The sequence below is a fragment of the Amblyomma mixtum genome, chromosome 2, assembly GCF_055824585.1.
Source record: "Amblyomma mixtum isolate Tamu chromosome 2, ASM5582458v1, whole genome shotgun sequence".
Taxonomy (NCBI): domain Eukaryota; kingdom Metazoa; phylum Arthropoda; class Arachnida; order Ixodida; family Ixodidae; genus Amblyomma; species Amblyomma mixtum.
Window position 1 is genome coordinate 222,099,784 of NC_143013.1, and position 14,697 is coordinate 222,114,480.

At 49.0% G+C, this 14,697-nt stretch overlaps 1 protein-coding gene across 1 annotated transcript in view; it reads right to left on the reverse strand.

The window, feature by feature from the left end:
* Window positions 1-14,370, reverse strand: part of LOC149362705 (uncharacterized) — a 46,198-nt gene extending 31,828 nt beyond the window's left edge. Inside the window, exons 1-7 of the mRNA XM_089569795.1 lie at window positions 14,287-14,370; window positions 12,025-12,165; window positions 10,502-10,654; window positions 7,918-8,120; window positions 5,328-5,522; window positions 4,345-4,393; window positions 173-2,102 (exon numbers count right to left, since the gene is read on the reverse strand). Coding sequence (XP_089425921.1) covers window positions 173-2,102; window positions 4,345-4,393; window positions 5,328-5,522; window positions 7,918-8,120; window positions 10,502-10,654; window positions 12,025-12,165; window positions 14,287-14,370 — 2,755 coding nt within the window. The remainder of the gene's footprint in view (window positions 1-172; window positions 2,103-4,344; window positions 4,394-5,327; window positions 5,523-7,917; window positions 8,121-10,501; window positions 10,655-12,024; window positions 12,166-14,286) is intronic.
* Window positions 14,371-14,697: the final 327 nt, after the last annotated feature.

Consider the following 14,697-nt stretch of genomic DNA (forward strand, 5'->3'; position numbering starts at 1 on the left):
ACGCACAATTACGTACAGTAAAAGCGAACGAGAAGAAAAAATTACACTGGTGAGGTCTTTCTCCCCTACTGTGGCCACAACATAACCTAGGCAACACCTACCGTTTTCTGTCTTTATGATACTAGCAAATACACTCTAAATAGTCTTATCCCGTGCTAAGTCACCCACTTACTTTCAAGATTGGCACCCTTGGAGTCAGCGGCTAGGCCTCCCAGGACGGCAACTACCAACTGCTGGTCGACGGCAATACGCTCGAGCCCTTTTGTGCTCACATCGGACGTGTGAGGCGTCTCAGAGCGGGCTCGGTGCGGCACCTTCGAGAGGCGGCGACGCCTCATCTCGCGATCCGTACGGAACGTCGACTTGGCGCCCACCAGCGACAGATCCGAACCGCGGGGCCCAGAAGATAGGCGGTTGGCGCTGCGCGTCCGGCGGTGGGCGGCGCCTCCCCCAGAGCCGGACCTCTTAGTCCGCACGCCGAGGTCCGACCTGTTCTTATCCTTCTCAGGCCTGCGCTTTGGCGCCGTTGACGTCTTGGAGCTCTTTCCAGTCGACTTTCCGTGGCTCGAGCCCGAGTGGGACTTCTTGGAGGAGTGGTCACTCTTGCGGGACTTGGAGGTGCTCTGCTTCGAGCTGCTCTTCGTCTTTCCACCACCCCCTCCGACACCTTCCACCGAAGACTTCTTCGCCTTTGCAGAGCTGGACCGGCTTTCACGCGTCCTGCTTGTACCTCCACCACCGGCCGACTCTGACTTAGACTCTCCGGACTTTTTCTCCTTACTGTGTTTCTTCTTCTTGCTCTTGTCCTTGCCGCCGCCTTTCTTGCCTTGATTCATGCTTGCCTTGTCCTTGGTGAGCTTTTCCTTGCTCCGTTTTTCCTTGCTGTGTTTTTCCTTGCTCGCGTGCTTCTCCTTGCTTTGTTTCTCCTTGCTGTGCTTGTCTTTGGAAGCCTTCTCTTTGCTTGACTTTTCTTTGCTTCCTTTGTCGGCTTTCTCTTTGCTTCCTTTGCCAGCTTTTTCCTTGCTGGATTTCTCTTTGCCGGCCTTTTCCTTACTTTTGGACCTCGAACTGGTCTCTTTGGAGCCGCCTTTCTTGTCCTTCTTGCCTTTCGATTTGCCGCCCTTGCTTCCCTCCGTCGTCTTGGCCTCGCTGCGGCTCGCGGTGTCTTTGGAGGCGGATTCCTTGCTCTTGCTTTTACCTTTCCCTTTTCCTTTAGCGCTCTTACTGCTCTTGGTGCTTTTACTCTTGCTGCTAAGCCAGGGGCAGAAGCCTTTCTTTTTCTTCTTCCCCTTTTCGGCCTTGCCTACTTTCTCCTTGCTCTTGGTTTTCTTGTCCTTCGACTTCTTGTCCTTGCCTTGCTTCTTCTTGCCCTTGCTGGGAGCCGAGTCGGTTGTGGAAGCCGGCAGAGTGGTGCCCGATTTCGGTTCGCTCATGGTCGGCGGCATGGTCGTCGGCAACATGCCACTGTCAGAGGGCGCCGACTTGGAAGCCTCCACATCGTGCTTCCCTTTGTGTTTGTCCTTGCCTTTCTTGTCTTTTTTGTCTTTCTTGTCGCCCTTAGCGTCAGGCTTCTCGTGCGACTCGCTTTTCTTCTTTTCGTGCGACGCCCGCCTCTTGCCTTCTTTGGTCTTCGGCAACTCCTTGGAGGCTAACGACGGCTCGGAGACGGGACCCACCTTGGACTCCTTGGAGGAGTCTTTCCTCCCTTCCGCCGCCTTGTCCCCTTTCTTCTCTCCCTTTGGCTCCTGCTTTTCTTTTTCCGCAGCAGCCTTATCTTTGGATGCGTCCTTCTTGATATCTGTCTTGACTTCGGGCATCTCGTCTGGCTTGGGCGGGATTAAGTTAGCCTGCTGTTCCAGACTCAGAACCACTGGAGCCGTAGGCTGCTGCTGCTGCGGCGGAGGCGCTGGCGGCGGCTGTACGGCATGGACGACCGGTATGCTTTCGCGCCCCACGGCCGCTGGCTCGGCGGGTGCCATTGGTTGCTGCGCGACCGCGTCGTGGCCCGGTGGTGCGGCGGCAGCAGCAGTGGCTGGCATATGAGCGGCTGCCTGCCCCGCCCCAGCCACCAGTGTTGGCTCGCCGGCCTCGCCTGCCTCCACCTGCATGTACAGCCCGCATGAACTACGTTACTGCAACGTGAAAAGGTAGCGCTTTGCTTTTGTAGGCGGTGCTTTGTTGGAGACAACGCTAGCCAAATGGGAATCCGATCCGTCCCCGCCATTTTGCAGGGTTCGTCCTACCTGCTGTAGTTCCGTGGGTGAAAATCTCTGGGGTCGCGTAAGCAGTCACCGAGATCTGTTTCTGCGACGTCTGGAGGCTGCTGCCTTAATTAACGATCGTTTAAGGAAGCCGCGGCTCAGACGTAAAGTAGTCTCAAACCACAGCGATATGCCGCATAGCCTTTCGTGTACTGTGTGCTCAAAATTAGGCTGTCATGATGCTTTCAAAACAAACTATGAGTTATGGACAAGAGCCATTTATGTGCTTAAGTTATGAGGCCCGTCGTACACAGTTTGAGAGACTAACAGTTGTCATCAGTGTACCAGATTATATCCCTAAGAGTGCTGCGTTCAATTAGCCAGGCAGGGAACAACGGGGAAAAGGCCAAGAACAGCTGCGGCTGTTAAAGCAAGTAGCTGCCGGAACTTTCCAAAGAAAGTTCGTTGTTTTCACTTCACCTTCCTGAGACTTGTTCCTTATTGTCTGCCTCGCTGTCCCTGTTCACAGGCTAAGCTCTCTGTGTGAATCAGACAGTTTGATGGTTGCGCCCTGGTTTTGAAAGGGCGACGTAACTTCAGCCTTAGTGGCGCCGCTTGTTCGATGTCACATGACGCGATTGAAGAGAGTTGTCAGCCTCACCTGTTCTCTACCCTTTCGTCAAATGAAACATTGTACGCATCAGGTTGACCCCACAGGTGAGGAGTTTTGAGCAAATTAGTATGGTCTTCCTAGCGTAATAGGATGAATTATGCTAAAAGTTTGCAAGGCGATGTCTCCAAACACACCAGCGCTACGAGAATTCTGTTGAATGAAGCTGTCCAGGAATAGGACCACCTCCAAGGTCCCAAGATAAATATGCACGCCATGCGGTAACTAGAAAGTTCCCCTATTAAGTTTAGTTCATGAGGCGGTGGGCGGCAACAATTATCCTTTTTCAAAAACGACACGGTACCTCAGCGGCCGACCGACACAAAAGGCACATAAAATAACAAGACTGGCGACAACGTATTTATTCTTCGAATGTGCCTACCTCAATAAAATAACATCCGCAGCCGTATGACAAACGCAAGCCGACAAATTATAAGCACGAAACAATCAGTACAGTCAATCTACGATGTTGTGCCTAGAATGGCTACCGGCTGGAACGTATCTGCACAAAGAAAAAAAACTCAAGCGAGAAAGAAGTTGAGTATTATGGTTTTACGTGCCATCCTGTGTAGACGCCCTCATCTGCTCGATGTTCTCCAAATACGAACAAATTGGTTGAAACCTAAGTATTACTTGGAAATTGCTCTTCAGACTTTTTTTTTCCCGCCTCGCAGCATGACCTAGGTGCAAAAGCGGTCTTCGTGTACCACTCGTCGATTCTTTACACAAATCGCGAAAGCCTTATTTCGAACGGCAGACAGTGGCCGACCGTCTACAAAACAAAAAAAGAGTACAAGGCATCCTCACTGAAGCCCTTGTGCTTAAGAATCACATTTTGAGTGAGGAAACTGATAAAGGGCGCTACCTAACCTAAAAGGAGGCGCCAAAGCGTTCTGGCCGCTTCAGACGCAATCATCTTTGATCATGTATGATTACAGACTCCACGCTGCTCGTCGTTTCTTTCCTAGACTGTCATTTCAGCTTTCGATATAATCGGTGGACAGCAATTATACAATATGCTGCCACACCCCGCAATAACATTGCAGTTAACAATCCCAGCTTCGAGTCCGCGACTGTGTCGTGTAAACCGCAAGCACTTCTTCTATTTCACTGCGCTAAGCATAAGTGGCACGGGCTATTTCAGTGACCTCGTAAGCCACTCGCCGTACATTCTCCTAGTTAGAAGACCGCTATCATTCACACTCGTTCATTGGTTGGTTTGGTTTGGTTTATGGGGTTTAACGTCCCAAAGCGACTAAGGCTATGAGAGACGCCGTAGTGGAGGGCTCCGGAAATTTCGACCACCTACGGTTCTTTAACGTGCACTGACATCGCACAGTACACGGGCCTCTAGAATTTCTCCTCCAAAGAAATTCAACCACCGCGGCCGGGATCGAACCCGCGTCTTTCGGGTCAGCAGCCGAGCACCATAACCGCTGAGCCACCGCGGCGGCACTCGTTCATTCGTCTTACCTTGTGCAACTGGGCGTACTCCCTGCCCTTGTCCGACTTCTTCTGGCCTCTGCAAAATGGCACGCAACCCATAGAAGTGATGGTAAGCGCCCGCTTATTAAAATCATGAGCAAGCTCAAAGAGTCTCAAGGAAAAAAAAAACTAGGCGGCGAAGTAATACACTTCATGGCATAGTTTCTTTTGGAAATAATACGCAGCGAGCAGCAAGACATTTCAACATTATTGCCTACTTGTTTTCGCCGCCTCGCGCTTAGTGATGAGCAGTTTTTTTTTTTCCTGTCTGACGTGACCTAATAACCAACAACACGTCACAGGTATCGTTCTGTTGATGAAACCGAAACCAAATCAACATTAAGGTGGAATTCAGTAATGAAATCTTTAGTGGTCGCAGGCCAATAACACGGGGTGTTGTGGCCAAATATTAATGCTAATACATCACTTGAAAGAAGAAAATTAACAAGCAAAAATTTGGTGTCTATGGCCCTTGAAGCGAATCGGGTTATCCAGTTGTCGCACTTCTAGTTAGAGAAGTCCGCGCTAGGACAACGTGAGCGCTCACGCACTCCGCTATCACGAGCTCTGAGGTCAAAGGCTGAAGCTTGCCACTTTGTTGTTTTTTTTTCGTGCAAGCAGCCTTGGAAATTCTCGTTCTGATTTGCGAAGACCAAATGGGTCCTGCAGAGTTAAACACGGTCCAATTGTTATTGCGAGTGTGGTTCAGTGTGGCGTGGCGTGCTTGTACCATGTGACCTCATAATATGGCACTGTCACTTATTATGCCAGTGCCACTATATTATGCCACTGTCACTTATTATGCCAGTGCCACTGTACCCTGAAAAGCCAAACGTGCGTTTGGCTTTTCAGGGTACAGTGACGTGTGACGTGTACGTACGTAGTGTGACGTGTACGTATACGTCACACTCAAGGCTGTGAAATGGAGTGGGAGGGGAACAGCGAGAACGCTGTAGATCGCTGGCACTCACGGTTGAGGTATACGCTGGCTGACGTCGAAGCACTTCTGCACCTCGGGACAGATCTTGAATGCCTTGAAGCCTTCCACCTGGCCCGGCGTCATGTCGTGGAAGCGGATGGCCTCCACCAGGGTGCTGGCGTACTTGCTACGCGCCTTGCAGTCGTAGTGGATCCAGTTCATCAAAGCCTTGTACAGGGACAGCTCGCTGCGCTTAGGCAAGGCTTACAATAAACAGCTCGCCGCCGGCACTCAATAAGGCTCCACGCCTGATCACTCCTCCTGCAACTAGACGGGCTGGAGCTACAGTTCGTCAGTGCGTTCGAGAAGAAAACAAGGTCTGTTTTTTTATTCTTTTTTTTGCGACGAGTGTCGCATTGAAAATGAGAGGAGAGGAGGGATATATAGAACCGGAAATCTAGATGGATCGTAGTCCCGTTTCACAAAAATAGCCGCCAAGACAGCTATATAACTTTTCCCTAATGCCCACTTGTAGTCAGATGAGCAGTTCTGTCATAGGCCTCCCCTTCCTGAGGTCTACGAGCACAGAAGCCGTCGCCCTGCACGTCCACAAGTGTCGCAAATTGCACTTCCAGTGCCGCGGTACTCTTGGAACGCTTAACTAATGTCGACGAATGCTAATCGCGCTCCTGATGGAGAGACAGGAACACAGCGGTCCTTGCCCGAATTTGGTGCACGAATAACTCCTCCTTCCGGGTAAGATTATGGAGGAAAGGGGGTGTGCGAACACAGGGAAATTAGTGCGCGCGTTCGCTGGTGCGTAAGGGCTGCTTTTGGTACGGCGTAGCTTTGTTATCGTGGCGATCATGACCCTAAAAAAACACGACGCCAGCAAGCCCTACCCATAGCAGTGCAGCAGGTCGGCCGAAATGTTCCAAAATCTTCGGCCAATGCGTAAGCTTCTTACCAAACTGTCCTTCAGTACATAAGCCATGCGTGAGTGAGCTGTCCAGCAGCAAAGACGTACGTCCATGAAAGTCAATCGTGCTTTCGGCTGCATAGCTTCAGAATTTCATTAATCCTCTTTCCTCCGATTCCGTTACCTCCGTACCTACCACTAGTTCTCGATTTCCTCCCCACCCCGTCCCCCGGAGAGGCTAGCGGCGACCCAGAGGTATTCAGGCATTTGCGAAAACTACTAGCAATGTGGTAACCTGAGACTCAAGCCCGAGCTTGCTCGGGGGCTGCAGCCACACAAAGCTACTGTAGTCCGCAAATGCGGCCAGCTCTATGTTTTCAGTACAGATATGCTTGCTAACTGCAGCAACAGAAATCTTTGTTAACTAATTTTAGTTAATTACGAGACTGATGGCAATAATTATCTTCTCTTTTTGTGTCCGTCTGGTCGCAAAGCAGAGCTTTCGTTTTCTATATTTCGGTCTTCATCTACAATGCGATCAAAATTAAGATTTAAAGATAAAAAAACTGTTGTTTTTATAACGTTAAATCTTAATTTTGATCTCATTGTGGATTAGGACCGAAATAAAAACTATGTTGTTTTTGGGCAATCTTTTGTGGAATCTCGCTTTCGTCAAGCTCATGTTGATTTTTTGTTTCCCTAATGCAGGTAATCTCCCGCTTCAATTCGCTGCCCGTTTCACAATGCAGTAACAAGCTTGGAACGCCTCACAAAAATAAAATATTTCACTGCTATTCACTCGCACCGCCATTTCAAAACATTGTGCAACTTCGCTAAAACATCTCCAGGATGTGCAGTATCGAGTAAAAATAGTGCAACTGAAAGGCCGAAAGATAAACGCTGTCATAGTTGCTGTTATTGAGACGGCGAGAGAATTTAAGATATTCGCCCTCCAAAGTGCTGGCTGTTCATGATAAAATTGTGTTGTCGCTGGCTTCTTGCTCACCAAATAGGAACGGGTAAATAGTTCGAGTTTCGAAGAGAAACCATCCTGTTCGATTCGCTGTTCTAGCCGAAGTGTGAGCAACAAGGAGTATTTTAAATCAGGAATATTTTTCAAAAGCAGGCTAAAATATTTCACATCTTTATCGAATACTGCGTATGATGCGGAAGGGGCCGCCATTCTGACGCCGCTCGGCGTACTGCCGACTCTCTGTCCCCAGAAAAAGTCTAGTGCTTAAACATATATATATATATGGCTAGCATTTATCTACATTATAGTAAATTACTCATAAATTGACAAATGCTTCTTTTAAAATACTTTGCCACCCATTTTAAGTACTGTGCACTCATGTAGTTCAACTTAATTTGCAGCCGCCGCGGTGGCTCAGTGGTTATGGTGCTCGGCTGCTGACTCGAAAGACGCGGGTTCGATCCCGGCCGCGGCGGTTGAATTTCTTTGGAGGAGAAATTCTAGAGGCCCGTGTACTGTGCGATGTCAGTGCACGTTAAAGAACCCCAGGTGGTCGAAATTATTCCGGAGCCCTTCAATGCGGCGTCTCTCATAGCCTGAGTCGCTTTGGGACGTTAAACCCCATAAACCAAACCAAACCAAACTTAATTTGCTAAATATTCCTATTCGTATTTGATTTGGCTAAAAATATTCCTGTTCCAACACCCCTATCAGTACTAGAGCTAGCAAAACGATCGCGCCGTGACGTACTCCTCGGCCCTGATGACGTCGGCGCGCAGTATCTCCTTGAGCTGCGTGGCGTCCAGCTCGTAGAAGCTGTCCGTCTTGGCGATGTCCTCGAAGTTGTGCGTGATGAATCGGAACAGCTGCTTCTCTTCGTCCGGCATGTTGAGCTTCTTGGCGGCGATCCATGCCGGCAGGCTGCGCTCCAGGGGCTCCTTCTCGAACACCCGCTGCATAACGCGCGCCGAATCCCTGATCGCATTCATTCTGTGAGCATCCCCTTGGCGGCGCTCTCATCCGTATAGACCCTTACAGAGGCAGTGCCCTACTTTTTGGAGCTAGGCCACGGTGTCTTAGAACGCGCAGCTACAAAAAGAAATTTAACGATGACACATGTGCAGTGTGTGGAAGATCTGTGGAAACAATTGAACACCTCATACTCAAATGTAATGGTATTCATCCGGATGTCGATGCAGGCACAGTCACTCTTCCGGAGGCTCTAGGGTTTAAAGATTATAATGGTCAGGTAAATAAATCTGCAGTGGAAGTTAGCAAAAATCGATTGGAGGATTGGTGGCTGAAAAGCAGAGATGCGGCATAAGGTTAGAATTGTAGGAAACCGTAGGTAAAGATGATGGCGAATCTAAATGAGAATTGACAACACAGTTAAAAAAAGAAAGAAAAGCTGAGCATGGTGGCAATTGCCACCACGCCGTTTCAAAGGGAGCGCTCCTATCCATCCATCCATCCATCCACCCAAGGTGCTTTAGGTACATTGGTCTGTACGCGACTTTATCTAGACCTTAAACAGAAGGAATTTAAATACATCTGCTCAAAAAGCACTCCCTGGACATCGCCATATTGCTCGCTGGACCGTTGTATGCAGCTCCCGAAAATGCGGTGGAAACGGTAGAGCTAACGTTCAGCACTTGCTCGCGACAGTCGAAAGAAAGGTGCTTAGTCATACCAATGCACCCGACGAGGTCTGTAGACCCTTTAACAACCCTCCGGGCAGATGGCGTTCGGAATACGTGAAAACTCCATACTTCTGCTCTCTCCAGTCCTCAGAGCCGGTGCTGGTAGGTGCCTCCAGCAGTTTAGTGGGGAAATATATCGATAATATTCAGCTTCTATATGAAAAGGGTCTACAGGCGCAGGCACTACACGCCATGGCAGCGCCTGTATCCCGATCAGACAGAATTTGCCCGAAGACACCCATCTTGGACATAAGACCATAATAAGACGGGATGTTCCGGGAGGAAAATGATAATGATCCAACTGCCCTTCTCCCCCTTTTCTGGTGCAGTCTCTACACTTGACTGCCATATGCAAGTCGCAGCATCGTCAGAAGTCTTCCATGTGGTCTCACCACACTGCCATTATATTCAGGCTACTACTTTTAAGGCAGTGTATATATACACTGATGGCGAAGTTTCGCGCCGTGTTTTTTATGTAGCTTTAAAAGCTCTCAATTGCAAGTCTCTCCATTTTGTAATTCTTCAGTGGAAGCTGAAAGTTCGTTTTCTGCGTAAGTGCGCGAAAAACGTGTCTTTGTAGCTAAATGAGAACAGTTGGCAGGGCTGTATCACCGGCGCTTCTTAAGTTTAAGAAGAATGGCAAAGTTAAAACCTGCTGGTCTTCGAAGCATGCTAGCTCACAAAGCACTGAGCATGCTACAGGCTGAGTGCATGTCAGGTTGAAAAGCAGGACTCGTAAGTCAGGTGAACATCCTTACACGTCCCGAAGACTCCGGACTGATAGACAGAGTGCATAAGCATTAGTGCGAAAACCAAGTGGATCCCTACAACCTGGCGCCCAATGGTGACAGCCAGCCGGCACGCGCGATGAACTACTCGTGGGTGGCGTGGTTGAATTAATTTTTAAAGCGCAAATTTATTAGCGCCTCTTGGTGCAAGTGCGCGATGCTCAGGTACCTTAATCAGCCGCTCTAATCTGCACGTTTCTGTGAAGTGCGTTATTGCTGTTCTTGATGCACCAAAAATTCGCCGGTTGTAAGTGGACCTACGTGGACCTACGTGGCCGCTTTAAAAGCCATTCGCAGTGCGTTACCAGACTCTGCTAATGATCGCGCTGTACAGAGTACATGACTTTCTTCGCGATACGGATATCGGTAAGTGATCGAAAGGAAATGCAACAGATCAGCCCAGTGTCTCTGAAGGCTTTGTTTAACGGCCCTGAACATTAAGTAACTAGATTAGTGGTCCTGGCTCGACGAAGTGCACTAGAAGCGTCCAATAGGGTCTTCGCCTAGTAGGAGTATAACTTGACAGCCTTTTCAAAAGAAAGTGGTTAGTTGGAAACAGTAGGACACTTGGGTGCTTGCGGTATCCCCATGTGCAATGTCAGTGCCTGAGTCCAAGAACCCACTTCTTAAACGGTAGACGTTCTTACATAAACCACATGGAAAAGCATCACCGACGAGCGACCGCTGCGTGAGTAGAAAGCGACGCGACGCGGACTTCAAGCAACAAAATACAGCCCATGCGTCCGAAGCCTATAGGATTGGTTTAAAGACTGGGTTGTACTTCCTAAAAAAGAGAGAGAGAGAGAGAGAGAGAGAGAAAAGGGCAAGCGTGCTGTGTGAGCTCACGTTCCAGCAGATCGTCTCGAGCGGCTTGATCTGGAGGCTGTTTGCAGCGTGGTAGACGTCGATTACGTTCTGCACGTTCACCGGGGCGTCGCCTGTACGCATGTATTCCATGATGACAGCGAAGGTCTTGTCGTCGATGCCCTTGATGTGGATCTGCGCGAAAGGAGTCACCAGTCTTCACGAATCCGTGGAGGTTCATGTATATTGAGGTACTTACCAAGTTTAAGTTTTATAGTTTACGCATGTTGAAAATTTTCGAGCAAGCTACAGAGAGAGTTACAGATAAAAAAAGAAAATTTCATTATTTGGCTCCTGCTTCTTTTGTACTGAAAATCCCTGCCTTGAACTTTTAACACCTCTCGATGACGTGCTCTTAAGACTACTTTAACATCGCATCGGCAAGCATCTTGAAGGTTGGAGTTCATTTACTACACAGCTGTTGCAAAATCCATTCATCGCTGTGGGTGCGCAAGAAGTACCTTACGCTCACATGTCCAACATTCTCCGAAAAAAATTTTGAAAATTGGAACATTGCAAGGCACTTATGGAAATATTGAAGGTACTGGTCCTTTCTTCTGTTATGTAGAAAATCTTTATTTAAAAGCGTTTCCATCGATCGCATCGAACAGTTAAGACTTCAATAGAAATTCAAAAGGGTGCGCTTTTGACGACAGGAAAAAGATTAAAAGAAAATACAAGACTGCCGTCTGGCGATCTGCGTATATATTGATTGTTATAGTGAAATTTCACATTGTATTAAAAAAAATGGTTGCATAAACAGTTTCCCGCTCAAAAATGATTTTGTCCAGAATTTTTGGGTAGGAGGCCCTAGATCACTGAACTCCTTGAGATTCAGGCGTTAATCATGATCGAGACCTGCTGCTTAAGACAAAGATCTTCGTAACGCTGACACTTCCAGCAGAGTTTCATTTTACCACCTTCCAACCCTAAGCGAAGTCGTCCAGTTGCTCAGCTAGACGCAGTCGTCAAAGATGATCTCTCGATACGCCAGATTTGTCAAGCAGGCTTTCTTACTATTACGACTAGAACCAACATTATTCCTTGAGCTTTTCGGCGACTGACACAGAAGCGAGTCCGTGGCAAATATTCTGGAAGTGTTCATTATGCGTACATGGGCATGGTTCAAACTGGGCACATCCTATTACTTCTTAAAACACAAACGCCACGGCCGCCGTTTCAGATCGAGTCGGTGAGTAGACGCTCCCCTCCAACCGACTTCGCACCAAAGACAGAAGCCAGTCTCTACTATCGAACGCTTTAATTTTAAACTAATTATTTGAAGTAGAAGCTTCATAACTGTCAAGTGTGCATTACAATTACTACTGCAATCGTCAGCAGTTTCAGTCCAGATGACATAACACGAAAGACAAGCCACCTGTTGCCACGCAACCATCTCCTCCGCATTTAAAGCTCCCAAGAATTGCCGCAGGCCAAAGTGAACCTGTCCGCTGATAGTGGACACTTTCACAATACGTGCCCTCGTGAGTGATGGAGATGCTCACCCTGGGTATGGTGTCGCCGCGTTGTGTGCTCAGGGCATTTCTGATAGCTGGACTCGCCTCGCATAGCACGGCCGTGGGCAGCAGGTAGTCGTTCTCCCTCAGCTGGATCACGGCGACGCAGTTGAGCGAGCCGTCGGCCACCTGCGGGCGACGTCAGGACAGTGTGCCTCGCCTGTTCCACCTACACTGCCACGTTTTCGTTGGCAATTTTATACTCAACCAAAACACGCAACAGTAAGAGGTGTAACGCATTCCTTCGCAAGTTTGGGGTCCGCATGTCCACTTGGATATTTACGTACCGAAGGCGTCAGCAGTTCCGATCAACAAAATCGCATGGCTCGTCTATCAAGATTTCTTCCAACTACGAAGCTTACTTTCACTGAATTATGAAGCACTGAAAGGCAGGCTGCCTATTTCAGCTGATTTTAACAATCATCGCTGCAACATTCTACAAAAGCAGAGAAAATAAAATGAATGCAGAAGAGGTTTGATGAGAGCACTGTTAGAACGACTTTTTCGCAAGCACGTACACACGCACACGCACACACACGCGCGCGTTTTGCGGTCGGTCACAGGTGTAATGAAATAGCAGCAAAGCCTGCCAGTATTATTTATAAATAGGTTGTTGAGGTATAAAGACGGTTTCAGCGGCGTACAAGTATTGCTTGTATACGTACTGTTCTGACGTGTATTAAATTATCAAGAATGTAAGAAAATACACGTATGACAAGCATACCGCCCACGACGGTAGGTAAGCCATTGACATAGCGCAAAACTGCTGCAAGCATTTGGAATGTCTCATATCGCACAAATGGCGAGAACATGTTTAGAAGCCGTGCCGCTATTGCTTGCAAGAGGATGTCCGTAGTCAGGAGTGTTGTAACAATTTCCGCATGCGCATCACTGCACATTTCCTCCATGCAACGGTCTGTATAAGGGTGGCAGCCGCAGCTGATTGTAAAACAATTCATTCGTCGGAAAGAGCTTGGAGTTGAGAGGTCGCGTTAAGTGGTCGAGAGTACATAGCCCTCAGCGACTTTGTCAGCCCACTCCATCGCCAAAACTTTCGTTCTGGGGTCGGAGCTAGCCAGCACGGTCTCCGACCGCTCGAGAGAAGGAGCGGTTACTGGATCACCCGGAGTTGGCTCTATTTTGCTATCCCTTAGGATATTATTGTAGTTGGCTCGTTGGCCGCAGTGTTTACAGTTCTGGTTGTATAGATCAGGACAAATGTGTGCGAGGAGTGATAGGGTGCGTATCGATCTCGTCCGTAGACGACACCACGTAACCTCTTGTTTTTTAGTCAGGCTTTTGTGCAGAGGGGGAAGTTCTCCTCTCCAGTTTAAAACGATTTGTTAGATCATGATATGTGATCGTGGAATCCTTCGTAAAATTCAGGGAGCCAGACTCATCCACTGCCTGGTCGACGAAACCTTGGTCTTTATTGTGGGCTGCCTCATTCCGCACGCTAGGGCCCATATTAATTGGGAACAATTTGGTGAGAATTTGGTGGCGTTAAGTATTCTAAGGGAGGTGTTTTAATTAGCCCTTTTGCGAAATTATTTATAGCCATTTTGGAGTCGCTGAGAATGATGCTGTCTTGGAGCTGAAGCCATGGGTAAGGAACCGGATGCATATGGAGCAGCAACCACTGCTGCCATGAACCACTAAATGCAGAACAACAAGTGACGGCTACGAAAATTTCCACTGCGCCTCGAATTCATCGCGGACAGTTTTCATTCGTTTTGTAGAGGGACAAACGTTTTCAGGCTATACTTCATCTTCGTAAACTCTCATTCGGAAAACCTTGGTTGCCCAGTTCATCGGCTGACAGAATTTTACGCGCCTTGAAGTTTTCACGATTTATTTCGGGTTGTAGTTGGTGGGTATGACGAGTGGCGATCGGCACTTCTTTACAAGAAAACATGAAGCGACAAACGTTGGGCAGTTAATGGACGTAAGAAGAGAATGAGCTGTCATGGAATCTCCTGCCCCTGGCGCCTTAGCTAGGCGACTCATAGATTCGTCAAGCCTAACAAGCATTTAGACCCACGCCGTTGCGTTAGAGAGACCGTCGCCTTCACGAGAATATTGCGATCAGCTGCCGGCGGATGCTGGACTATGCGGTACACGTTCTCAGCTCTAGAGGCAAAGGAAATGCACTTGCTCGCGGGGGCGCCTATACACAGCCGCCAACGTCCAGCCTGCCCAGAGCACTGCGACCTCGAGCGTGGACGAGGGATCAAGGAAGGGAGAGCTTACGAGGCTGCCGATCTCCTTGCTGAAGCCGCCGCTTCCGCTGAACGCCGTGCTGCCGCGCCGGTGTTCGGCCTCGGCCGTGGCCATGGCGGCGGCCGCGGTGGGGCCGTGCGGCCGGCTGTACCGACCGCGCTGCCGCTACTTACAGCCTGGGGACGCCGCCCAAGCCCCGCCGGCCCATCGGTGGTAACACGCCGCGAGGGCCCCCTGCCGATCGCAGTGGCGCTCGAATGCCACGCGCCATCTTCCTTCTTTGAAAGACGCTAAGGAAGACGACGCAGGCCGTCGGTGCTTGCTGAGAGGTGATGACGATGGTGCTGGTCATGAGACTGAAGTCTTGTCTTTGCCTTCGAGGGGGATCACAAGCACGATAAATCTGCCACGTGAAAAAAGGTCATTACTCCGCAGAATAGA